Source organism: Meriones unguiculatus, chromosome 3 (genome assembly GCF_030254825.1).
Source record: "Meriones unguiculatus strain TT.TT164.6M chromosome 3, Bangor_MerUng_6.1, whole genome shotgun sequence".
In the NCBI taxonomy this organism is placed as follows: domain Eukaryota; kingdom Metazoa; phylum Chordata; class Mammalia; order Rodentia; family Muridae; genus Meriones; species Meriones unguiculatus.
The window spans coordinates 181,423,658-181,449,347 of NC_083351.1; the positions used below are offsets into that span (position 1 = coordinate 181,423,658).

A 25,690-nucleotide genomic window follows, 5' to 3' on the forward strand; every position below is an offset into this window, starting at 1 on the left:
CTGAATCAGAGGCTGATCAATGGGCTGCATGACAGTTGTGCCCCACTGCACTGGTGGACCCGTCTTACCTAGAAGGCTGATTATGTAGTCACAAAGGTTCACAGCTGGCTAAGTCCTTTGATGTCTTTTCTCTCCTAGCTGCCTACTTCACAACTCCTGGCTCTTTAAATGTTAGACAGGAGGGAGGCTGTTTCCAGCGAGTTCTAACTGACTTTATCTTATAACTGATGTGTGTAGAGTTTTCAGCAATAGAGTTTCACACTGTAGTCTAATTGACATCCAAGAGAACTGACAAGAGCCTGTGTTGTTTGGGGCCTCTGGAGCCTCCCTGGCCAACTCTTGGGAATGCCCACACTTGGCACCAGGAGTTTCATGTGTTGACCCTCTGCTTCCAGGAGAAGCATCATCAAGCTGTGATGGGTGTCTCTCATCAATCTCTTTTATATTTTTAATTCAATTATAAAATGATAAAATTTATGTGACTATGTACACACTTTGTTTTGCTTAACCCTTGCCCACCCTCTCTCCCTGATCCGCCATCACCCCACCCCCTTGAATGCTTTTACGCCTAGTGTTGCTTCTCTCTTCTTTTACCTGTGTCTGTCCCTGCTCCTCTGAGGCACACCCCTATCCCAAGTCCCTCGTTCTAGTCTCCAGACTTGCAAGGGTTTTCTAGGTTAAACAAAGCTACAGAGTAGAGGCTGAGATTCACATATGAGAGAGACCATATAGTGTTTCTCCTGGGCTGGGTTATCTCATTTAGTATAATTATTTTCCAGCTCCAGTCATTTACCTGAAAACTTCATGACTTAATTTTTCTTTATAGTTGGATGAAATTCCATTGTGTATTTGTACCTGGATCTGGGTCTGGGTAGTAGCTGAGTTTGTCAGCCTGCCAGCTTTCCTGCACTCACACCACTGGGGCAAGCTCTCCAGCACTGCCCTAGCTAGCTCACCCAATCTGCAGACAGGCAGCAAGGGGCAATAGGGGGAGGGGATCTCTCCCTTACTCACACTAAGGCAAGGCAGATGAGGGGCAGGGACAGCTCTCCTGCTTTCCTGCTTGCTCACCTGTTTGCCTTCCTCCCTTGCCACCAGGGCCAGCTCTCCTGTGCTACCTAGGCATGGTGCAGGGCCAGCTCTGCTGAGCATCACAGCCAGTGAGAGGCAGGGTCAGCTCTGCACAGACTTTGGCTGTTAACATGGTCCCAAGATGCAGCCCAGACCAGGGATGTCTGCATGGCCTTTGGTGGTAACATGGGCTCCCGACATTGATACAGACACCTGCTGCTGCATGGCCACTGACCCAGACAAAAAAAAAAAAAAAAAAGAGCTATGTGGTTTTTAAAGACTCATATATTCTAGGTAAATTGGCCACTTTATCGTCAAACAGATTCTCTTGTTATTCCCTATCAACATTTATTCTGAAACCTTATTATCTGGCATTATGTGTCACTCAGGTTCAGCTTTCCTTTTATTACCTAGCTTATATTTATTTAACCTTTTATATTTCACTGATTTCTGGCTTTATATTTCAGTAGATGTTTTAAACAGGATATATCATTGGGTTTTTAAACTATGCATCTCTGTCTTTTACTTATAATTTTGGGGCATTTGTATTTAATGTACTTTTGATGTTGTTGGTCATAAATTTAACACCTTTCTACTTGTGTGCCATTCATCTCCTGTGTTCTTTGTTCCCTCTTTTCCACAATAACCCCTTTTCTCCCTCCCCCACCCCTTACATTTATTGTTGGAGGGGAGGTGTTTGTACATGTGGAGGTCAGAGAACAACTTGCAGGAATCGGTTCCTTTGCTCCATCTCTAGGTATTGGACTCCGGTCATCTATCACTCTGGGCAGTCTGACAGTAAGCGCTTTTACCCACAGAGCCATCTTGCTAGCCTCACATACACTTTTTAATATATTAATTCTTTGTTGGTTGTGATGTTGTTGCTTACTTTCTCTCTTTATGACTCTGAATGTATTTATGGTGTTTACTGCTGCTATTCTTGAGGCCTGATTGTATCTTGCTAAGGTCTGTTTCCTTTGACTGGCAGATTTCGGGTTGTCCTTTGCTGTGTTCGGTACGGTACTTAGAACTGTTCATGATACAGATGCTTCCACTTCGCTTCTTAGAAGCTGGTGGACTTCATCTGCAATCTGTCTTCCTGGGGTTCTCCTTTATACTTTTTAAAGATTTTTTTTGTGTGTGTATGTATGTATGTATGTGTCTGCATGTGTATAACCATGTGCATTTGGGCGCCCACAGAGGTGATTGAGGGTGTCAGATTCCCCCGGAGCTGGAGATGTAGGCAGTTGTGAGCTGCCTGACTGAGTGCTAGTAACCAAACGTTACCAAAAGAGAACACACTCCTAGCCACTGTGCCATCTCTACCCCCCTCCATACTTCATACTTTTGAAACTCACTGTGAGGATATGAGAGGAGGAACAGAACAGCCATTAGTCTGTGGCAGATTTGGTTTCAGAGGCCTGGATTCTGCCTGGCTCCTCATGCACTGAAAGGTGTTTGTAACCATCCTGCTACCCCTCTGGAACAAACCTATTTTAAATCTGGGCCTCAGTTTCCATGTCCAGTGAAGGGTTTGGTATTATGCTTCTTATCATGTTAGGTAGGCATTGGGTCCCCATTTAATACAATCAAATACAGCTTTTTGTCTAATATAATCGTACTCTAGAAATACAGATCTCATTGTGACACACTTTGGGGCAGTGCGCATACACATACTTGGGAGCTTTGCTTTGTGGCTATGGTGGGCGCCTGGAGGGAGACTCCTCTATGTCCTAGGCTCTTCCCTTCTTGAAGTTGTGTGGTGGCCGTACCATTGTCCTCCATTTCCTAGACTGCAGATGAGGCTTTGAATCCATAGGCAGTTGTCTGTGAAGCCTGAACACAGCTCCCTGTGGCCATGTGTAACTTTACCCTTTGACCCCGCAACATGTCCTTATTTTGCTCTTCAGCCTCCTCTTACCCTTTAAAGTGACCCACTGCTCCCATTGTTCTCGCAGCTGACAGTGAAAACAACATCGCCTCTAACCAGTCCCGATCTCCACCTGCTGCAGTGGAAGAAAAGTGGAAACCCCAGGCCCAGAGGAACAGCACCAACAACAGTAGGTCTCAGCATGCTGAAGCCTAGGGCCCCTGGAAGTCCGTCAGCCCCACTGCAACCATATCCTGCCCCCACTGCTACCATCTGTACCTCCTGGGGGACTGAAGATGATGCATACCTGTACAGGAATTCTTAATGCATGGACAGGCAAAAGAAGGCCAGGAAGGAGGGTGGTGTGTCTCCCCCACCCAACACACTACCTAAAAGCCAGAATTACAAAACTAGAACCCCACATTTTTGCAATGTTTGTAGGCTGTTTTCTTGACACTGGCCCTAAGCACTTTACTCACTAAAAATTCCTATGTAATTCCTGCTGAAGAAAAGGTTGTATTCAAGGGTTTAGGTGAGTAGCACATGTTGGCGCTACTGCTTTATTTACACATCTTATGCCTCTTTCTTCCTTCTCCATCCCAGTCCCTTCCAACACCCGACACTAGGTAGGAGAAAGATTAGGGGGGCAAGGGACAGAGTTCTCTTAGCTACTTCCTGCTGGTTAGCGTTGTCAGGTTCCTGGGGGAAGTCCAATCTTTGTTTCAGGGTATCTCTGACTTCAAACTGCTTCAACAGCAGCTGGGAGCAGCAGGGGTGGACAGCAGCCTTCTTCTTTCTTGGAGGCCCCCAACACTCTCTGGGCTCTGGCATGTATTCCTTCTCCAGAGTCCTCAGGTTTTAACTCCCTGCATCTGGCAAAGGGTCCTCTCAGAGCCTGCACCAGGCAAATACTTTCCTGCTGGGACCATCTGAATCAGTCCCATATGCTACATCTGGGATGAAAACAAAGCATGTTTACATCCACAACACACATGGGGCAAGTATGTTGCATTCATATCACTATATACTATCCTATGCCCATCACAGGCATTATTTATCAGCCATGGAACTTTATCCCTGTGGTATTGTCATTTGTTATAACCAGGCCACACCAATTTGTATGCAAGACAAAATCTATTGTTATTCTTTATGATAGCCACTTAGGGTATTGCTGCTGCCCAGTTAAGCAGCTTTTAATCCTTTCTCTCTTTGTGTCCCCTGCCAGCCACACCCAGTGGTTTGACACCCAACAGTATAATCCCAGAGAAGGAGCGGCAGAACATTGCAGAGCGGCTCCTGCGGGTCATGTGCGCTGACCTGGGTGCACTGAGCGTGGTCAGTGGGAAGGAGTTCCTCAAGTTGGCCCAGACCTTGGTAGACAGTGGCGCCCGCTATGGGGCCTTCTCAGTCACCGAGATCCTGGGGAACTTTAACACACTGGCACTGAAGCACCTGCCGCGCATGTACAACCAGGTGAAGGTGAAGGTGACATGTGCCCTGGGCAGCAATGCCTGCCTGGGCATCGGTGTCACGTGTCACTCCCAGAGCGTGGGCCCTGACTCCTGCTACATCCTCACGGCCTACCAGGTGGAGGGCAACCACATCAAGAGCTATGTGCTGGGCGTGAAGGGTGCAGACATCCGTGACAGCGGCGACTTGGTGCACCACTGGGTGCAGAACGTGCTGTCAGAGTTTGTGATGTCCGAGATCCGGACCGTGTATGTGACAGACTGCCGGGTGAGCACGTCCGCCTTCTCCAAGGCCGGCATGTGCCTTCGCTGCTCAGCCTGTGCCTTGAACTCGGTGGTGCAGAGTGTGCTGAGCAAGCGGACGCTGCAGGCCCGCAGCATGCATGAGGTCATCGAGCTGCTCAGTGTGTGTGAGGACCTGGCAGGCTCCACGGGCCTAGCCAAGGAGACCTTTGGCTCTCTGGAGGAGACGGCACCGCCGCCCTGCTGGAACTCTGTGACAGACTCGCTGCTGCTGGTGCATGAGCGCTATGAGCAGATTTGCGAGTTCTACAGCCGCGCCAAGAAAATGAGCCTCATCCAGAGCCTCAACAAGCACTTGCTCAGCAACCTGGCCGCCATCCTGACACCCGTGAAGCAGGCGGTCATCGAGCTAAGCAACGAGAGCCAGCCCACCCTGCAGCTGGTGCTGCCCACCTACGTCAGGCTGGAGAAGCTGTTCACAGCCAAGGCCAATGACGCAGGCACCGTCAGCAAGCTGTGCCACCTCTTCCTAGAAGCCCTCAAGGAGAACTTCAAGGTGCATCCAGCCCACAAGGTGGCCATGATCCTGGATCCTCAGCAGAAACTGCGGCCTGTGCCGCCCTACCAGCACGAGGAGATCATCAGCAAGGTGTGCGAGCTCATCAATGAGGTAAAGGAGTCCTGGGCTGAGGAGGCTGACTTCGAGCCCTCAGCCAAGAAGGCCCGCTCCGCCACAGGTGAGCACCCCGCAGCTCAGGAGGATGACCGGCTGGGCAAGAACGAAGTCTATGATTACCTTCAGGAACCCCTCTTTCAGGCCACTCCCGATCTCTTCCAGTACTGGTCATGCGTGACCCAAAAGCACACAAAACTCGCCAAGCTCGCCTTCTGGCTGCTGGCAGTCCCTGCTGTGGGAGCTCGGAGTGGGTGTGTAAATATGTGTGAACAAGCCCTTCTTATCAAAAGGAGGCGACTGCTTAGTCCAGAAGACATGAACAAGCTCATGTTTTTGAAATCCAACATGCTTTAAGACTCAACTTTGGGGAAAAACAAAAAAAAAAAAAGACAAAAAAGAAGAAAAGCACTAGGAAAACACACACACCACACTGTCACAAACAAAGAAATTTAAGTTCTAAACACTGTGGAACCTCATTGTAAATGCCCCTTGGAAACTTAAGTGCTTTTTTTTTCCAGCGGTGTGTGTGTGTGTGTGTGTGTGTGTGTGTGTGTGTGTGTGTATTCATACCCACACATGTGACACTGAATGAGTAAAGGGTATGGAGAGCCCATGCTCAAATGCTCAGCCAGAGACACTCCATACACACACACACATACACACACACACACACACACACACACACACACACCCCTGGTGCGTGTACACATGCCTGTGCTCAGGCGTGTGTGTGCATTGAGCTGGGTGTGTCAGGAAAGCCGGGAGACTGGGACAGCAGGACTGGTTTCACTTTTCTCGGGCAGGGGCTCTAAGGACTCCGTCTTCAGGTGTGCAGACTGGGAGAAGCTGGGGTTGTGAAGTATTCAGGCAGCTGAGGGCTGAAGTGGCTTGAACCCCCATCCCAGTCCTGGCCCTTTTTCGCCCTTCCTTCATCCCACGGTACCCATCCTCTGTCCCAGCTGCTCTGACAGATTCTCCAGACTGCATCGGATGGACAGTTTCTGCACTGGACTTTATTTCTCGTTTCATCTTCAGGGCATTAAGCTGCTGTACCTGTGACCTCCCCCACGGAAATCCAGGGCAGCTGCCTTAGAATACACACTATCTATCTCCCCATATCAGGAAAGGAGACTCTAGAAATATAAAGCTGATGTTTTACTTTTTAATATAAGAGAGAAAAAAAACGACTTTTTTTTTTCCAGAGACATATAGCTGACTTTCCGCTCATTTTTGTTGTTGTTGTTGTTGTTGTTGTTTTCCCAATACTTCAGCAATTTTTTATCTTCTGGGGGTTTCAGTTTCTTTTCACATTTGATGTAGACTCTTCTGAGAGGCACTGAATGTCTGTGACATACATTCTGGAGTTGTGTTCTGTTTGTTTTACTTACCCTTTCTCTTCTCAAGTCACACTGTAAACTAGCTCATCTCAGCGATGGTGTTCAGGACTCATATAACCAAGTCTCAGTCATGGCTGTGTGGAGGGAGTTGGGAGGAGTCCCGTTCCTTGGCTGTGAGGCCATCATGGGAAGCGTGTGGCTTTAGGGGTCCTGAACGTCAGCGAGAGAGCCGCTGCCTGGTTCCTGCCTGTGGTCGTGTGGATGTCCACCTCTTGAATGTCTGCCTCCTGTCTCCAGACTGCTCTGTACTACTCACTGCATCCTGACCTCCAGGTCCACAGAGACCCTGACTCAGTCCATATTTGTGGCCGCCAGATCCATGGTCTCTCTCCCTCCCCAGATCCCAGGGGTCCTGGGAGTTTGTAGCCCTCAGAGGTCCCTACAGGCACCTCAGACCTGTAGTCAGGGCAGTGGTAGGGTGTGGCATGTTGGTGGTTGAACAGTTGGCATCCTGTGGGTGGATGTGCTTGACTCAATGCTGTGAAAGGGGTTGGTAGCTCTCACTTCTAATCCCCCTGGCCAAGAACTAGTGCTTCTACCACAGTCCAGATGCCAAGAGGGGACAGCATTCTCTTCATAGGATGATGAGCATAACCACTCCATGAATAAAGACCTTGGTGTCCCTGACCACAGCTGTGGGATGGGATGCTTACACTTCAGGCTGAGAGTGGCCACCCCTGAGGGGCTATTTGCAAAAGCACCTCCCCCACACGAAGCTTGGACTGTCTCCTCTTCCCAGTCATAAAGCATTACTCAACTGAAAGATACCTCGTCTTCAAAAGCACTGTACCCAGATCCCTCTCCCCTGGGTGGCCAGCAGGAGGGGAGTGAAGGTAGTTTAAAGACTCAAAGGCTTCCAGTTATGTTCAAGGTTCCAGAACTGGCCTTGAGGACAAGCCTGCATTCTTTGCCTCACAAGACTAACAGAGCTCTCCTGTAGAATCTCAGACATACAAATAGATCAGAGAAGGCTGTGTACAATCCACTCTAGCAAGCTATGGTCTCAGGAACCACCACACAATCTCTACTCTAGGGGAAGCTCTAGGTGTCTCCATTACAATGTCTTCAACTTGGCTCTTACCATCAGAGGAACCTCTGCCCACAGTGGAGCAGTCCAGACAGGAACTGAATGTTGCTCCCTGAAGAATGTAGGAATGTCTTCACACAGCTTGGGGCATTCCAGGAGGTGGGCTCTGGATTGATAATGATGGACAACCCCAGTCTCCCTCATCTGTTGGGAATGGGACCACAACCCAGCACTTGTAGCCACATTGGAAGCTGGGTGCTTAGTGCAGTCAGTGAGAACAGATCCTCAGGCAGAGCTGAGCTAAGCTGCTGTTATTGGCAAACCATCAGCCAAGCCCAGGTGTGCATTTCAAGCATTCTTTTTGGAATATGGAACATCCTCCCTCCAGAAAGAAAATTAGTATGAAAATCCAGGTCATAGGTCATCACCTCCTGTACAGTTCATTTGCACCTTAACTCTCTCCTTGGGGCTTAGATTGCTTCTCTAGATTCAGTGTGAGCCCCACTTGATCCTCAGAAATCTGTTTCTGGAGCTGCCTCATCTTCAAAAATTATAAAGTGGCAGGCTGTCATTCCTCTCTGATGTCACAAACTGAACAAAACTGTGCCCTGTGTCTGCTGTCATGTGGGCCATATCCACAGAAAACATCCTGCAACAAACAGCTCAATAAATCCCAAAGATCTCCCAGGTCCAGCCACAGGCCCCTTTAACAGCAATATCCACCTTACCAAATTCTAGTTCAGCCAAAGCACTAAGATAGGCTCTTCCAGTTCATCTCCAGTGGCCTGGGCTGGTCTTGGCCTTCAGAAGGATTTTGTCATCTGCCTCCTGAATCTGTGACCACTATATGTCTCTACATCATAGGCTTGTTGGGGAGGAGCAACGAGGATGATGAGCCATTTCTAGCATACAGCTTACCTTGATCTGTATGATTCTCTCGGCAAAAATGGTTCTTGCTTTAACATCCTTGGAGCCAAATATGGAAGTATAGAAGATGCATTTCCATTAGCAAGGTTCTCCCCCAATCTGAGGTCACTTTGTTTCGCCAATGAATCCCAAGCCATGGCCTGCAGCTTGTTTTCCTGGGATTTAGTGACTCAAGAGGAGTCAGGTCTTCGAGAAATGGTTGTACATGGAAGCACTTGTTCTCAGCGTGATTCTGTTCCCAACACCCACGCCCACCTGCCAAGCTTCCCTTGTGTGGCTTTCAGCAACCAGGAGGTAAGACAGATGCTGCCTGAGCACAGCTGCCTGCATTTCAGGAAGCCACTTGCTCCAGCATGGATGATGTCACCACCCTCCCACTTGATGGCTTCACATTTGGTGTCATGGGGTTGGCTCTGGACTGAGGGAAAGGTACCTGTTTCCTGGTGAGAAAGGCACCTGGTGATACTGATGATAATTCATCTCCAGGTTTTTTTAGGCAGGATCTGGACACCGGCTGTGTAGGCTGGCCAAGAGTCTTCATTTCAGTCTGACAAATTTTATCTTCTTCACTTTGAAGAAGTGGAAGAATTCTACAAGGCATGTTTTCCACTGTGAAGCTGAATCTCTGCTTTTGGAGCCCAATTTTGGGCAAGGTCCCCTTTTTTCCTGGCCTCCAGCTAGACTGTCTGAGGAGGGGGACACCTGAGTAGAGTCTGGGTGCCATATATACTCACTCTGAGAACGCGGGGTCACCAGGAAGGATCACAGCTAGGATGTAGGTAAAGGGAAACCCTGTGGTACTCCATCCCAAGCCTTGTCATATCATGCTTGAAGAGGAGGGCACAGGGCACTCCTTATTCCATAAGCTATGCCAAGCCCCTAGCTTCCTGGCCTTGGCAGTGGTGTGACACTATTGTGTCTGGCATATATCTACAAGAAGGATTCTGGAGGGCAGAACCAAGAGACTGAGGCTCAGGCTATACCCTAGAGACAGTGAACTCCTGTCTCCAGGGCAGTGGGAGAGCTGGCGAGGAGGTCGCCCCTCCCCTTCACTGTGGCTAACGTTTGCTAGGCCAGTTATGGCAAACCAATGATGCAGTGTTTCCTCTTACATTTCCCTCCCATCTTCCCTTTGCAGGGTCTCCAGTGGGATTTTGTGGCTGTGGTTATTTTTCTTCTTCTCTCATTTGGGTCTGAGGATGGTAGTCTAGAGAGTCCGGGCTTTGACCATGACCAAGGGAACCTGTGGTCTCTGAGCAGGTACAGGCCTCATGTGGAAGAGGGTGGCACTTTCAGGGTTCCACTCGCATATGGGAAATTCACTAAGCTTGGAGTTGGCCTTAGCATCATGACCCACCAAGGTCCTACCCACCCAAGCATCCCATTGGGCACCTTGACTCTTTGTACCAAAGTTCCTTTAAAGGGGAGCCCTATCCTTAGAAGCCTGAATTCTCAGGCCAGCTGGAAGGACTCCTCCCACAATCCAGGTGCCAGAAGGTGTCCTAGGACCCTTCTCCCAACTAGCCAGGGTGGGTGGCTTCCCAAACAGGGCTCAAGCTTGTGGCCTGACTCGGGCTGAGCCTGGCCAACCAGGCAAGAGCAAGAGCCGTGTGGCAGGACCTTCCAGACCCCAAGCATCAGGAAACCATTTTGTACAACAACCTGAAGCAGAGATATTTTTTAAGAGGCATGAATTATTTTCAGTTGTCTTCTGATCCTATCTTTCTTTTCCCCACAACCTCACATTGGTGATCCGTTCACATCAGGTAAATCTTAAGAAAGCCTTGGTGCCCCATTCCTCCTGCCCCGCTACTCAGTGACCACATGTGTGTGCCCCCATCCTGTCTCAGTAGTAAGGACATTCTAGGCAATACCATAGACACATCAGTGTCTCTCTTCGAGTGCAAGAAACTCAAGTCATCTTAAAAAAATAAAATAAAAACAAAAAAATTTACAAAAAAGCAAACACACACACACAAAAAAATATCTTTTTTAGGCCAGAGTTTTCTACAGGTATTAATGAATATTTTTCTTAATCCTTATAAGTTTTATGTGTTTAATATTTCTTAATACCAGTAGTATTAATTTATACTTTTGTAGCAACATAATATTTTTATAAACAGCCAGTGCTTGGCTCAAGTCTTCACGGGGGTTTATGCAGGGCTATCTTAGGGACCCTGTGTACCATGTACTGTATTTAAAAAAAAAGTTACCTAGTGTCACACTTGCTGTGTTAATTAACAAAGCCGTCGCTGGCGGTCTTCTGTATTGATGGTGTGGATCCAGAAGTCCTTCAAGGAACCACATTGCATGGGGGTTGAGTTGCCAGTTCTTGTGATACATGAACTCCCAAGGCCAAACTTGAGGGTTTATTTAGGGTTTTCTGTGTGTCCTTTGGGATGTTTTGTTTTACTTTGGTTTGGGTACTGTTTCTCCATTTTACAGCCAAACTGGTTTCATGGTGTTTAAAATTTTTACTGATGTCAAAGGGAGGAAAGGAACAGAAAAATTTTAAAAAGAGATTTTTACGAAGTAATAAAATTTAAAACCAAGCTGTTTCAATGTTCCTGTTTTTACCTGTCTGTTCTTGTCCAAAAGTGGAATATTCCCACCGAGAAGAGGAAGGTTCCACTGGGTTCCTAAGTCACCAAAAGCCCCAGCCCAAGATTCAGTTCCTCCCCAGACCCCCAAACCATTTCCCAGTTGGTTGATGCCAAGGCAAAAAAACATCCTCCAGTGACTAGAGGGTCAGTCGCCTAGGTGCGCTCATGAGTTCATGTCAGTGCTGTATTTATGGTTTTACAATAAAACAATCTTTAAGAACCTCTCATGTGTGATGTTTTTCTTAGGGTTGGGATTGGGTCATATCATCCACGCAACACAGCACCTGCAGGGGCCAGGTGAGTGGGACAGAGGTCAGGCAGCAAGGTGACTTGAGCCTGTCACACTCTGAAGTCATACTTCCCCATTCTTCATTTAGGGTTCATTGTGTCTTGGCATAGGCCTGGCCCAGCCACTGTTTGATGGATATGGGAGAAGGTACCCAAAGAGCCCATGACCTGCTGTGCGGTGCTTGTAGAGGCCTGTCTCGGAGAATAAGAGATGGACCTAATCAGCCATGCTGGTTCAGTACATCAAAATGGGCCTGGCTAGACAGCCATCTTGTACTTTTAATATAGGGGCTGTAGTCTCCCATGTGGACTGGATGTGTTCACAACTATTATGTGTATCATTCATTCCCAGGGGAAGACCAGCCCCATTCCTGATAACATTGAGACTCTAAACCCATGAAGAGTTGGCTCCTACTGCTTGCTCAGAGCCCAGTGTCACAGATAAGAGGACAGTAATGCTTATCCTCCATAGGCTCAAAGTTGAGGGAGAAAAGATCCCACCAGAAAATGAACTGTGGCTCCTGTAGAGGGGAGGATGTAGCACCTCAAGGAAGTCCAGCAATGAAAGGCTGTTCTCTTAGTCTCCAGGTAAGTAAAGCACAGACCCCCTCCCCACCTCAGGCTTCACCCATGTCCCTAACATGGTAGGTAACTTTAAGAAGCTGAGGTTCTAAGGTCTTATGAAAAAAATTCTGTCAAGTTATGTGCAGATGTAATCTCTACACATGGCCCTGTCACAGAGGTGCCTTCAGGACAGACAGTTGCAGGCAGGACAAGTGAGCCATGAGGTGAAGTATCCTGAGGTCACAGCCCAGAGCCTTGAGTGTCTTCCCAGAACTGAGTCCATCTAGAGTGCAGTAGCACATGCCTCTGATTCCAGTACTAGACAGATAGGGGCAGGATGGCCATGGGGTTGAGGCCAGCCTGGGCTACATAGATGGATCATGTTTCAAAGCCACCAAAACAGAGCAGATTTTTAGATGAGGATACTTGGTTTTTGATAGGGAATTCAGGACTGTACAAAAACAATCTCATAAACCCAACATTCTACTCACTGGTGGGGGCCAGCCAGCATATGGAACTTGTACCTTCTGTTAAATATTTGTCCTCCAGGCCCTCCAAAATGCCCCACTTCAGAGTGGTACCTCCAAACTCGCATTGGCAGCTGTCTCTGGCGCATGAGGATGGATGTATTGTGATGATATTAGCCCTAGCTGGGGCTCCTTCCCACAACTTCTTTCTGCACAGTTATCTGTCTCCCTAGCGTTTCTAACCTGTCCATGCCAAACCAGAGCTATGTATGATCATGAACATTGTCCCTTCAGACAGTATTTTCTGCTGGAAATTAGAAATCCCAAGTTTCAGACTTTGAAGGTCAAGGGAGTGTCTGTATGTGTCTCCAGATGATAGTGTTCTAGACTCATCCTGCCTACCTGAACACTGCAGCAAATGGCCTATGACCATGAAGAGCAACCCCTTTGTTGAACTGGTTATCAACTCTGGGGACTATGGTTATTTCCCAGAGCACTGGCCTGGTTTCTGCTGCAGGGGTGACTATTCCATTTGAGAGCATATCAAACCAAGAGTCTTCATCTTCCACTCATTATCTGCCCACCATTGGGCCACTGGGTGGATGCAATTAGTACCAGACAATTACAAAAGATTCCCCAGGACATGGTCATGGAACAGGCTTGTCCTCAAGCTACCCTGGCCAGTCCATCTCTTTTCTTTCCCACAAGGGAAGAATCGAACTCAGCTCGGTGCTTTGGACTCATGTCCAAGATCCAGCTAGTTTTTGCAGATGCACTGGAAGGCCAGAATAGGGCTGGGTGAGGACTCCAGGAGACGGGCACTTCAGGTCAAGCTGATTTGAGATGGGTATGGGGACAAGTTGACAGTTTGGAGAAAAACACTAGAAAGGACTTGGATGTAGGAAAGATGGGGCAACCTCAGGCACCTGGGCACTCCAGAATACCACTATTTCTTTGTCCTTGGTCTTGGTCCATCCTCTTCTAGAAACGAGTGCCAGGGTTTCTGGGCTTGCTTCTTTCCTCCTTCTCTCCATTCCTCCCTCCTTCACTCCATTCCTCCTTCCTTCCCTCCATTCCTCCCTCCTTCCCTCCATTCCTCCCTCCTTCTCTCCATTCCTCCCTCCTTCCCTTCCTCCCTTCCCTTCTCTAGGCCCTGATCTTATAAATGAGTATAGTGCCTAGTAACTGCTGTATGTTTAAAGTATTGCTGTGGTTTCCATTTGCTGCCCTTTTGAAAGATTCAGTTTCTTTGGGGGGGGGGGGATTGGTTCTTTGAGACAGGGTTTCACAGTGTCACCCTGACTGTCCTGGGCCTTCCTTTATAGACCAGGCTGGCCTTGAACTTACAGAGATCCACCTGCCTCTGCCTTCCAAGTGCTACTCCCCACTAGCTTTTCTTCTGTTTGTTAACATGAAACGAAATAACCCCACTCCACTACTTCGGAATTGGGAACTATGTTTGAAGTGGTACAAGAATTGTCACATGCGACCCACGCATCTTTCTCTCCTGGGAGAGAAAGCTTCCCTTCCCCTCCAGTACCATCATTACAACCACAGTGGCAGTGAGATGCCCAAACACAGGATGCCAGGCGTTGATAGCTTGTTTTATTTGGGTCTAGATCATCTGAGCCAGACCGTACTGGGACAGACAGTGGCTACCTTCTGGCTTGCAGACTGGCACCTTCAGTTGGTCTTATCCCCTGTGGATACAGAGTGACTCAGGATGGGTCCTTGGCCTGGCATAAAACATCACTTGCTAAATGACCTCTGTCAGGGGTGCTGCATGGAGCAGCCTGGTCCTCTGCCCTCTCTGACTTGCTGGAGGGACCGTTTTCCAGTGGGTACAGCCAGGCCTGGAGAATGCTAAGTGGCCGTACTCTGGTCATCCCACCAGCTGAGCACTAACCCTGCAGTGGGGGTTGTGAAGCTGGGGAGCTGGTTGCTTTGTCCCATTTTACGAGTGTGGGGCCTGGCTTGATGGCCAGCTGCCATCAGGAAGATGATAAATCAAGGCCTTCCTGGGCTGCAGGGAAAAGTCAGGGCAGGCAGAACGACTCACTGGGACCCTGCCTCAAAATAAAAGCATCAAAGGGGGAACGAGGCTCGGAATATAGCTTAGTGCCTCAGCATGTGATAGGGCCTAGGTTCAACACTAAACAAAGGAGGGCTCCCCCTTGGCCCATTTGGTCAGCCTGAAGAATCTGGAGGCCAGTTCCAACCAGCTCCTCAGCCGTCTGGCATGTCTTCTGATGGTGCCTAGCTAGCATCTTCTCTGGTAGAGCTAGGGCCAGCTAGTGCATGTTTCTGGGTTTGGACCATTTCCCAGGTGGGAAGCTGAGGTCCAGAGAGTGGGCCAGGCTGCTCATCTGGGAAAGACTCTCCAGCCCCTACCCCTTACCAAGACTCCCTTGCCTGCCTCCCTGGGCTCCCAAGGGCCTCCTACCATCACCGGGGACTCCGCAGTATTCCTTGCACTCCTTTTCAGAGTAGAACTTGTTGCCGTTGCCTTTGCAACCCCCATAGGTGAATTGGATGCACTTCCCTTGTGCCGCATCAAATGCCCAGAGCTTAATATAGGCTCGGCAGGGCCCCTGAACTATGGGGAGATTGCAAGCCGCTGTGGAGGAAAGACAGACATGGAGTGTTAGTCAGCCTTGGAACTGCTGATGGGCCATGCATAGGACTGCTGAGACAGGGCCAGAGGAGCCAGGACATCTAGAGTGTGTGATCCTTCTTTCATGGACTGTGAAACTAGATGGGTCCCCAGGGGAAAAATGACTGACCCAGGCCACCTGCAACCAAATGTGGAATTTCTGTGAGCAGCCTTGCCCTGGATTCCACCCTGAGAAAACCTAAGCTCCTGCACATGGGCAGATGGGTGTGTGGGATGATGAGAATCAGGGCCTTGAGAGTGCATTCACCTACGGTCCGGCATGTCTGCAGACACTCTTTCTCGGAGATGAAGTTGTTACCATTGCCCAGGCAGCCCCCGTATTGGAAGGTCTCACAGGCCATAGACGTGCCATTGTAGTGATACCTCTCCATCATCCCTAGGCAGGGCCCTTCTGAGTAGGTGAGCTGGCAGGAATCTGGGAAAGAAGAGAGGAGCAGCCCTTGCTAGGTACCTGCACATGACTCAGCGGGCATCACCCGTGCTAACAGCACTGGCTATGCAAGTGTGAGATTTGATGCGCACCATCTGTGCTGACAGGTAGCAACTCATCCTCTGGACGAGAAGCAAGTGCCCCATCCTTCTTCCCTCCGAGATGGGTGAATCTCAGAATGAATACCCAAATCCAAAGACTCAAAATTCAGTCTGCATCCCACCCCACAACCCAGAATGGAAGGTTTACCAGTGACCCAAAGAACTATCTGCCTGGAGAATCTAGCTGGCTCCCTCAACCAACAGCCACCTTGACCCCTTCACCATGGTGCCACTCATGCTTATGCTCTCCTGTGATCCATAAAACCCTTCTTGATGCCTGGACACGGCCTGAGTTCCCTTGGCCCGGAAGTGTCTTTCATCACCTCACCCCGTTTTAGGATTACCAGCTCTGTGGTGATACTCTCCTTTGGACCTAATATTTGCTGCCTTGAAAGTCTCTTCACAAAAACCCAAAGAGCTGAGAAAATCCCAATGTCTGGCACAAGGCCTAGGGTGGGGCAGGCTTGGCATTTGCTGAGCAAGTTAAATGAACTGACATCCACACAAAGCATCCTTCCATCCTTCCCCACTACTGATGCAAGATCCCTAAAGGTCAGCTCAGGAGACAAGTATCCCATTATATAGTAGAGAAAAGCGCAGTTTAGTGAGCACTCGGACAGGAGCTGAGTCCTCCGGAGCCTGGGACCACATCTGCTCTCCTCCCCCTCCAACATCACAAGGTTCAGAACTGCATCTGTGTTATCCGCCCTGATGTCAACTCTGTAACTGAGAGAGGGGCCTCACAGTGCTGAGGCAGCCAGGCTGAGGCAGCCATGGGCTTTCTTCTCCACAGCATGGCTAAAGCAGGTGAATTAATGAGTCTCCTTACCTTCTTTCTTGAGGATCCCAGTTACCAGTGGCTCAGACCCTGATCCCTCATTTTCTTGGGGCAGCACTGCCCGCCTGGCTCTCTGGGGAGAGGAGAGAACAGCTTTGCAGAGCTCTCTCTGCTGTTGCTCACTTGAACCCCTGGAGTTGTGGAAACAGACTAGACTGCCTAACGAAAGCCTAGCCCCAGTGCCAATCTGAATTCACAGAAGCAGCTCAAGAGGATGTCTGGGTTTAGAGCCTCCTGAAGCAAGGTTCGAGGCCAATTAAAAAAGGGACAGGGAGGGAGACTGTTGGTCACTAGGTAGTCTTTCTGCTCATGGGGGTGGTCTAAGACTTGAAAAGGTGCAACTATGGTGATCTTAGGTTTCTTCTTTTAAGGGGCAACTGGTCTCTTCCAGGTCCATCTTAACCTGGTGGCGTATGCACCTTCCTTGGTGAGAAAAGAGAGATGGAGAAAAAGAGAACAAGGTAGATGACACAGCTACTCAGAGAAATTGGATTAAATTAAAGGACTATTCCCACCTAACAAAGATGAAGGGTGAGAGAAAGAAACAGGAAAAACAAACAACAAGAACAAGACACCAATAAAATTTACAATATCTACCAGTGTAATCAGCGACAGAAATCATTTTGGAAAAGGTGTTTGGTTTAACCTCCTAGTTGAGATAATAAACTGCCATTTAGATACTGCAATAAGTAAATACACATCCTAGCCATTGTGGAGGGAAGACAAATAAGATAGAAACAATAGAAGAAAACTTTTCTTAGTTGAAAAAAGAGCTATGAGGGAAAAATAAAATCATCAAAATTAAAACAAACCAAAAACCTCCTTCTAGACCACAGAGAAGAACACGGAGCCCGGTGGCCCTCAGGGCAAATGTCAGGATTTAAACACAGAAGCTCAAGAGCAAACTATGAAGGTTGTGAAACAGATTTCAATCCAGTAATTCTCCCCTCCGCCAAGCTGTTGACCGTATAGTAGACTGGCAGAAAGATAGTCTAAGCTGGACAAGTGTGCTGACTGGCCAACTTGACACAAGCTGGAATCATTTGAAGGGAGATTGAGAAAACGCTTCCATAAAATCGGGCTGTCGGCAAGCCTGTAAATCATTTTCATAATTAGTGATTCAGATGGGAGGACGCATCTGGTTGGGGGTGGCACTACCCAGGCTTCCGTGAGAAAGGAGGCTGAGGGAGCTGTAAGGAGCAAACCAGTAAGCAGCACTCCTCCATGGCCTCTGCTGCACCTCCTGTCTCCAGGTTCCTGCCCTGTTTTTGTTCCTTCCTGACTTCCTTCAGTGATGAACGTGATGGGAAAGTGTCAGCCACATAAACGTGAGACAAGTTGCTTTGAGTTGTGGTGTTTTGTCACAGCAAAAGAAACCCGAACTAAGACAGCAAGGATCCAAAAACATGTGACAGGTGGTTTTTCTGGCAGGGAAAATGTTACAGAAACATTTTCAACAAAGAAAAGGAAATTTAAATGAGAAAAGCAAAATGTAATTGTAAGGAAATTATGATAAACTATAAAGCCAATATGATTCCTCCCCCCATTTTCTACCAGTATCAGTCAGGCAATAAGGGGACATGGGTTAGATGCAGACACCTTACCACTGGCATCAAGTAATAAAACAAAACATCTAGGAACTGAGCCAAATGGTTCTGTGAAAGAGTAGCTCCAGCTGTGCCCTGTTATCTCCAGCGTGGCTATGGCATCAGGTTTAGAACATTTTACTAAAATTTCCAAATAAAGAAGAAAATTGAGGGAGAAAACTATATAAAGCCAGCAAAGCATACATTTAAAAATAAATAACTGGCAGCTGGGGGTGGTGGCACACACCATTAATACCATCACCTGGGAGGCAGAGGCAGGCAGATCTCTGTGTGTTCAAGGCCAGTCGCTCTATATGGTGAGTTCCAGGACAGCAGGGCTGCCAGTCTTGACTATACTGAGTGCCTGGGGTAGGGATGCCAAGGAAGGGTGAAAGAGATACTCACCAGATGTGGACTGGGCTTTACCTCCTGATCCCCAGGAACACATTCCCCTAGGCAGAGGACACAAAAGAAGAGTGAGCAAGAAACCCGGGCTCTGGAAGGTAGACATATAGCCTAGACCCAGGTTTCTGTTGGGTAGACATCATGCCCTGTACTTTAGAGCACTTTGTAGAGGGCCCTCCTCAAGTCACTCAACACCATTGATGGAACAAGAGACCAGCATCATTCCATCAGTATCCTCAGGAGATCAGTGATGGAGGCATTTAGGGAGCACTTCCAAGGTACAATGCTGCAGCCTCTAATGGCTTTACCTCACAGATCCCTCAGAGCAGGCTTTGAGGGAGAACACTGTTATCCCATTTGACAGGTGAGAAAGTAAGGCTCTGGGATGGCTAGCCAGAAGCCACTCTCTATGCTTGAAACACCAAACTTGAACGCAGGTACTCTCACTGTGGAGTCTGTGCCCCCAACCCCAAATCTCTGCTGCTTCTGCAGCTGTGGATAACCTCGGGAGACTCATGGCCCTGGGATAAGAGTGGAATTGGTCAAATGCTGGCTCTGCTAGTTCATGCTGTGAGACTTGGAGCCAACCCAGGTGCTCTCTCAGTTTATGCAGAGAGAAAGAGAGAGGAATGTGGCCGTGTTTGTCTCTGAGTGTTAAAGGAAAGATGCAAGGACTGAGGATGTCCTCTGTGGGGCAGGAAGGATGAAAGGACCAAAAATCAGAGAGGGGCAAGACAACACTTACCTTTGTCAGCCATAAAAACAATGGAGTTCTCAGGGATACCCATACTCAGGGCCACCTCCCTGAACTCCAGCAGAAGGCTGTCCCTCAGCTTTGGCTCTCTGCCTGCAAATGAAAAAGCAGAAGTGATACCAAGAGACCCAGGCAACTGGTCTGGCCAGATAGGGTGACTGTGTCTAGGAAAAAGTGTGGAAAGGGTTGGCCTAACTTCTTGACACAATATTGAAAGATGGTTCCCCAAGAGAGAACAATTGGGCCCGTCATAGGTCCTGAGTCCTTATTCAGTGCTTATCCCATTGGCTCTGTCTGGGCCTCAGTGATTCCGGGGTCACATTCTCCCTGCTCTTTACCATTTGCACACAGGCATGCATGCACAAGCAGGTGTTTGTCTGTGTGTGCAGGTGGAAGACAGGGATTGAAGAAGGGAATCAACTTCCATTGCTCTCCTACCTTACTCTTGGGGGCAGGGTCTCTCAGGCAAACTCAGAACTCACAGACAAAGCTAATCTCATTTGCCAGCATAAGTGTGGGATCCCCTGTTGGCTGAAATTACAGGCAGGTGACCACGTCCACCTGGTATTCAAGTGGGTTCTGGGAAACCCAGTTTGGCCTGATGATTGTTGGCAAGCACTTTAATCATTACACTGTCTTTCCAGCTCCCAGGATCTGCTTTTGGAGATAGGATGAGAATTCTAGCTCACCTAGGACATTGAGCTGTGCCTCCTCACGGCCAAGGCCCTTTGTCCCTCCCTAACCAGAATTCCCTCACAAAGGAAAAACAATTGTTTTGCTCCTTCCTACCCCATGGTCCATAAATTAACAATCTCCTCTCACCCCAGCTTCAACAGGATCATTGTTAAGGCCTTTACCATAGAGCTTGAGAGTGATGGTGGGTCCATGGTAGTGGCTGAACTTCTTGGTGAGGAAAATGGCATACTCATCATAGTTGGTGTGGACCACGTAGGTTTCCAAAGTTATGTTCCATTCTGTGTGGGAGATGCAGGCAGACCGAAGGTGTCAGTGGTTAGGATCTTCACCCTGGAGGCCCATCGCTTGTCCTCCCTCAGCATGCCTGCACCCATCCCCACAACCACAGGGTCCTTCCAAGGCTCACCATCTGTTCATCCAGGTCAGCGTATCTCTCCACTTGCTAGACAGAATTAGCTCACCCACTTCCACTCCATCCATCTACTTGAAGTCTGTCCTTCTTTCCTTCTTTTCTGTCTCCCTCCCTCCCTGGTTTCTTCCCTCTCTTTTTCCTACCTTCCTTTTTTCATTTCCTTCCTTCCTCTCCTCCTCCCTCTCTCCCTCCTCTCTTTCCCACTACCTCTCTCTTTGTTCTTTCCTCCCTCCTTTCTATTAGCCCAGGCTGGCCCTTTAGCTTGCTCTGTAGCAAAGGATAACTTTGAACTTCTGACCCTCTTTCCTCCACCTCATTGATGAAAATATAAGCATGAACCACCATTTCCTTTCTTCCTTCCCACCCTTCCCCCTTCCTTCTCTGCTGTCTGTATTTCCTTCCTTCTTTTCTTTCTCTATCACTCCATCTGCCTGTCTTTCAGATGGCCAATCATTTGTTTACTTATTATTACTCATCCACTCAGTTTCACCATCCTTCTGTCAAATGTCCATGTGTTCACCTCTTGCAGAACGATTTGGCACAAAGAAAAGAGTCAACAGTTGCTAAATCTTTGAGTAAATCTGGGCTCCACATCCCTCTGTCAGGTAGCACCAAGCATGGGGCCTACAAGGTGGGGAGCTGCTAACGTCATCCTTGGCATTCTGCACCTCTCCCTGTTCTGGTCATAAGCTAAATAGGAGGAGATGTGGAGTGCTGGGATGCTGGTGAGGCATTTGAGGAAAGGATGGTCATTTTCTCAACTAAATGGGAAGGAAGGTTGCAAGGGTAAAGGGGGAAGAGAATGGGGAAGGAAGGTACGGTGGTAGGTCCCCACACTCACTGGATTTGTGGTAAAGGAACTTTCCATCGATGTCTGTCTTCTCATACGCCCCAGAGATCTCCTCGCAGATACCTCTCCTGGCAATGACCAAGCCAAATTATCTTTTTGTGTTTATTTGGAAATGGACATTTCCAAACATCTTGTTTGGTGGTCATCCTAACCCTTGAGGAGTCCCTGCCTCCTGACAGGGCGAACAGTAAAGTCACTGTCATCACTGCTGCGCTGCACGTTACCCTGGTGGTGAACTGATGCTTAGCTTTCATTCATCGCTTAATGTCTCCATGTAGGATGCTGGCCTGACATACTGATGTCCCTCACGGCTGTCATGGGGATCAATGAGCTCTTCTCATGAATCAGGGAAGCACTGTAGTATTCTAGCTTTACTGTTACATGAACGGTCACTCCTTTTCACAAGAGTGAACAACTCTTGTGCCACATGCTGGGGAAACAGAAGAGAACCTGATAGGTCTGTCTTTGCATGGGGCTGGTAGTAATGTGGGCCAGGAAGTCCATCCAGGGCCAGATGTAAACAGTATATGTAGAACCACTGTACTCAAGAGGCCATTTGACCTGAAGTTGGGAGTTCAGAATGGCTTTCTTGAAGAAATGACATGGAACTAGTATCCCAAGGACTCACAGAATTAGGCCAGGGAGTCAGGGAGATGTATAAAGGCTGGAGGGGTGAGAGTGTGAAGGCTCTGGGAACTGGAAGATCTACTGCAGAGGGTTGCCAAAGCCATGGAAAAGCACGGAACAGGGAGAGCTGAAAGGCCTAGAAGATGCATCAAGATTTAGCACTTTTTTTTTTTCCTGAGACAGGGTTTCTCTGTGTAGCCTTGGCTGTCCTGGACTTGCTTTGTGACCAGGTTGACCTTGAGCTCACAGCAATCTGCCTGCCTCTGCCTCCTTGAGAGCAGGCTGCCACATCCTGCTAAAATTTCACTCTTAACACTAAGGGCAGGGGGAAGCCAAGCAAGGTTCTCTTCAGCAGGTGTGGCTTTTTAAAAGGTCTTTCTTGTTGCTGGGTGAAGACTGGATCAGAGGGGAACAGTGGGGTTGTAGGTGAAAAAGAAAATAGATGGGTTGCAGGAGACGAAGGAAGGAGAAGGGAGGGAGGGAAGGAGGAAGAGAGGGAGGGAAAGAAGCATGGAGCACAGTGGCAGCAATGAAGAAAGTATCGGTGGGAGAGGCTTGGAGAAGAGGAGCGTCTTCGTGGTGATTTGTTCGGCAATGAAGACAAATGAGTAGAGTCTAGGAACTTCACCCTAGACCTGCTGGCCTGAGACTTCTTGGCTAGGCCCTTGGGGTAGTTGTTCCCTTCCTCTGCTTGGAGGGGATATCCAAGGAGGGGCCAGTTGAACAAGAAGCCTAGCGTTGGAGACATGGTCCTTAAGAGGCATACAAGACATCTTTCAGGGAGGAAGGCAATGCTGCCCAAGGCTCAGAAGCAAGGTCCAAGCTGTGGTTTCCAGGGATGTATTGGACCCCTGGCTGCTCCTGCACCCCCACTCACCGCCATCGGGTGCTGGTCATGCTGATCTCTGCTTCTGTTGCTCCCTCTTGCAGGACCAGTGTGCTCATGCTCAGCTTGTCCTTGATCCGCCTCAGCCATGGGCAAGTAGAGCCCACAGCCAGGTTGAACCATTTTCCATAGATCTAGGAAGAACCGCAAGCTGGGACCTAGATTTACCCAGGCCTTTGAGAAGATGTGCCCACATTTCCTCCCCTCCCCTGAGGGCCAAACTCTTGAGGGACAGCCTCTCCAGGCCCGCTCCACAGAAGTAAATTCTCTGTGATGCTCTGTGGGTAGGTAGGGCCCAGACCACATATTCTGAGTTCGCCAGCCACCACTGTTCTGGATTGTGAGGCTTGGGTTTATTCCTTCCGTAGCAGAGTATCTAACACCCTGCGAGGCAGCCTATGGACATGCCATGGAAACACAACAAATCTGATACATCCTTGTAGGACCAGCCAAGCACCTCTTTCTCCTGACACTGGTTAGGTAGTGCTGGCCTTCTAACCCCTGGACACCCAGCACACCTGTTCCTTGTCCTAAGGTATAAAAAAAAAAACCACAAGGAGAATACTGAGAACCTTCAGATAGACCATGGAGACAGCATTGAAGTGGACAGGGTCCCCTACCCAGATAACTTTATGATTCGGGGCAAAGCTGGGGCTGCTGGATCTACAACACACATGTCCACACTCACATGCACACACATACAAAATATTTGCACATGCCCACAGACACAAAGATACATACTGCCATTCCTGTCACAGGCCAGAGTACCCTTCAGCTCACACTTAATAATTTCTTCAACCCCATAATCTGTGTCCTGCTTCTCTTCCCCTATAAGCCCACAGGCCTGTCACCAAAGCTCACAGACCCATGCCCACCTTATGCCACTGGCCATATGTGGCGTCCTCTGGGAACCCATGAGGACAGCAAATTAGGAAGATTTGAGGCTCACTTAGGGCCCCACAGAGTGAATGGCAGGTGAGGAAACTAATCTTCAGGGAATCTCAGAATAACCTAACAGTCGGGCCCCTAGGGATTGAGATGTCATGTACAAGATGGACACCCCAAGACACACCACAGGCCTTGGCCAGCAAAGCCCAGTAGCATGGACATACTACCACTGTGGCCACCTCAGCCAGAGAGGCCAGCCTTACCAGGGACTCGATGAAGTTCTCCTGAACTTGGATGTCTGGTAATGTTGCTGCATCATCAGCTCTCGAAGCCAGGCAGGTAGTCAGCAGCAGGAACAGGGTCCCGAGACCCTTCATGGTTTTGGGTCTTCAACCTTTGAGCTCACAATTTGGTGTTGGAACAGGGACTACTTCCCTGCCAGGGGAAGCTTCAAATTGAGACTGAAGAAGGGGCCAGAGGCAAATGATAACCTTGGTGTTTACTTTGCTCAGCCCAGGCCAATCAGGGTCTTGGGGAAGCTCTAATCGATCCCTTGAGCCCAGCCCAGGTCGAACTCTGTGGACAGGAAGCCACGGTCACTGACTCTGAAGGGGCAGTGAGCAAGCACAATAGGCTTCAGATCCTAGGTGTGAGTCTCCCCAGGGAGCATGGCATGGGGTAGTCAGGCAATGACTGGCCTTTCCTGTTAGCCCTTCCTCCCTGGACCACATGCCAGTCAGCCAGTAGGTACAGGTAGCCTGGTTTGGCCTGTTTCTCACATGACAAAACCAAGGCCCAGGGCAGTTGGCTACAGAACAAGACTAGGCCCTGGCATCCTTCCTCCCAAGGCTCTTTCTCTGGTCACCAGCTTCTCATATTCTTTAAGATAAGTATAACAGAGAGAGGCCATCCCTTCACCAAGCCACACTGTTTTCCCATGGTGAAAACATCAGGACCCAGATGAACCCCTTACCCACCTCAGCAGCCTGTGCAACCCCCTTTCACAGACATATGTCTTGACTTTCCTAGGAGTGGCAAGACTAACTAGGGAGCCCACCGTGAGAAAGGGAGCACACCAAAGAGGTCAAGGAAAGAGCCTCCAAAGTCAGGCAGCATACTGTGGGCTTCCTGCTATATGAGCTTGGAAAAGATGATGAGCTCAGTTCTCATTTCCTCACCAGTAAATGGGGCTAACATCAGTACCTGGGTCCCAGCACTGAGGCGAGGTTGAAGGAGTTAATGCCAGGAGGTGACAGCATTGTCCCTAGAGTATGGTAAGAGCTGAGGTATCTTTGTAAGATGACTCCTGACCTCCGTAAAATGCATATGGGTCCAGAACCACAGAACAGGACTCTATTTTTAGATGAGATCAGTTAAAGCAAGTTTGTACAGGATGGCTCACTTCCTTTACTTCATTCCTAATGATTTGGGGTCTTCTGCAACAGCAGCCACAGTAACCTTTCAATTAAAAACAGCAACAACACACATTTTCTTTCTGAGACAGGGTTTTATATAGCTCAGGCTGCATATGAACTCTTCATAGTCAGAACTTCCCTTCAACATCTGATCTTCCTGCCTCCACCTCACAAGTGCTAGGATTACAGGCATGCACCACCATGCCTGGTTTATACTATGGTGGGTGTTAAACCTGGGGCTTCCTGCGTGTGGGGCAAGAGGTCTACCAATTGAGCTATACCCTTAGCCTCTAGATTTGCATATTATTTTTAAAATGTGTTCATTTATTCACTTTACATCCCTCTTGAAGCCCCCTCCCCCTCTCCTCCCAGTCTCACCTTCCCACCTCTTCCCTCTCCCCTTCTCTTCAGAAAGGACACCCCCTCCCCAACCTGCCCAGGCACATCAAGTTGTAGCAGGATTAAGTGCATCCTCTTCCACTGAAGCCCAACAAGGCAGACCAGCTAGGCAAAAGAGTTCCAAAAG

At 48.8% G+C, this 25,690-nt stretch overlaps 2 protein-coding genes across 10 annotated transcripts in view; one reads left to right on the top strand and one right to left on the bottom strand.

Moving 5' to 3' along the window:
- Znf618 (zinc finger protein 618) overlaps positions 1–5,825 on the top strand; it is a 158,347-nt gene extending 152,522 nt beyond the window's left edge. For all 8 annotated transcript variants that reach the window (XM_060381174.1, XM_060381175.1, XM_060381178.1 and 5 more), the window contains 2 exons: positions 3,030–3,131; positions 4,167–5,825. In XM_060381174.1, the coding sequence (XP_060237157.1) occupies positions 3,030–3,131; positions 4,167–5,683 (1,619 nt within the window). In that variant the 3' untranslated portion in view covers positions 5,684–5,825. The remainder of the gene's footprint in view (positions 1–3,029; positions 3,132–4,166) is intronic.
- Positions 5,826–14,185: 8,360 nt separating this feature from the next.
- On the bottom strand, positions 14,186–24,406 carry Ambp (alpha-1-microglobulin/bikunin precursor). 2 transcript variants are annotated; one of them, XM_021650026.2, is made up of 10 exons: positions 24,013–24,406; positions 22,853–22,995; positions 21,340–21,416; positions 20,248–20,364; positions 19,382–19,483; positions 18,637–18,683; positions 16,637–16,718; positions 15,524–15,691; positions 15,046–15,219; positions 14,186–14,302 (listed from the first exon to the last, which is right to left on the bottom strand). In XM_021650026.2, exons 1-10 carry the CDS (start codon positions 24,124–24,126, stop codon positions 14,286–14,288), a joined length of 1,041 nt encoding a protein of 346 aa, XP_021505701.1. In that variant the 5' UTR covers positions 24,127–24,406; the 3' UTR covers positions 14,186–14,285. The 2 variants fall into 2 exon arrangements, with proteins under 2 accessions (XP_021505701.1, XP_060237164.1); XM_060381181.1 differs by having other exon boundaries at positions 14,186–14,338.
- Positions 24,407–25,690: the final 1,284 nt, after the last annotated feature.

Coding starts and splice junctions, on each gene's coding strand:
- Ambp (XM_060381181.1), bottom strand. CDS start 24,126: ATGAAGGGTCTCGGGACCCTGTTCCTGCTGCTGACTACCTGCCTGGCT. Junction 18,684..19,381: donor TGTTTTTATGGCTGACAAAG/GTAAGTGTTGTC, acceptor TCCTCTGCCTAG/GGGAATGTGTTCCTGGGGAT. Junction 14,339..15,045: donor CTGCGGAGTCCCCGGTGATG/GTAGGAGGCCCT, acceptor GTTTTATGCCAG/GCCAAGGACCCATCCTGAGT.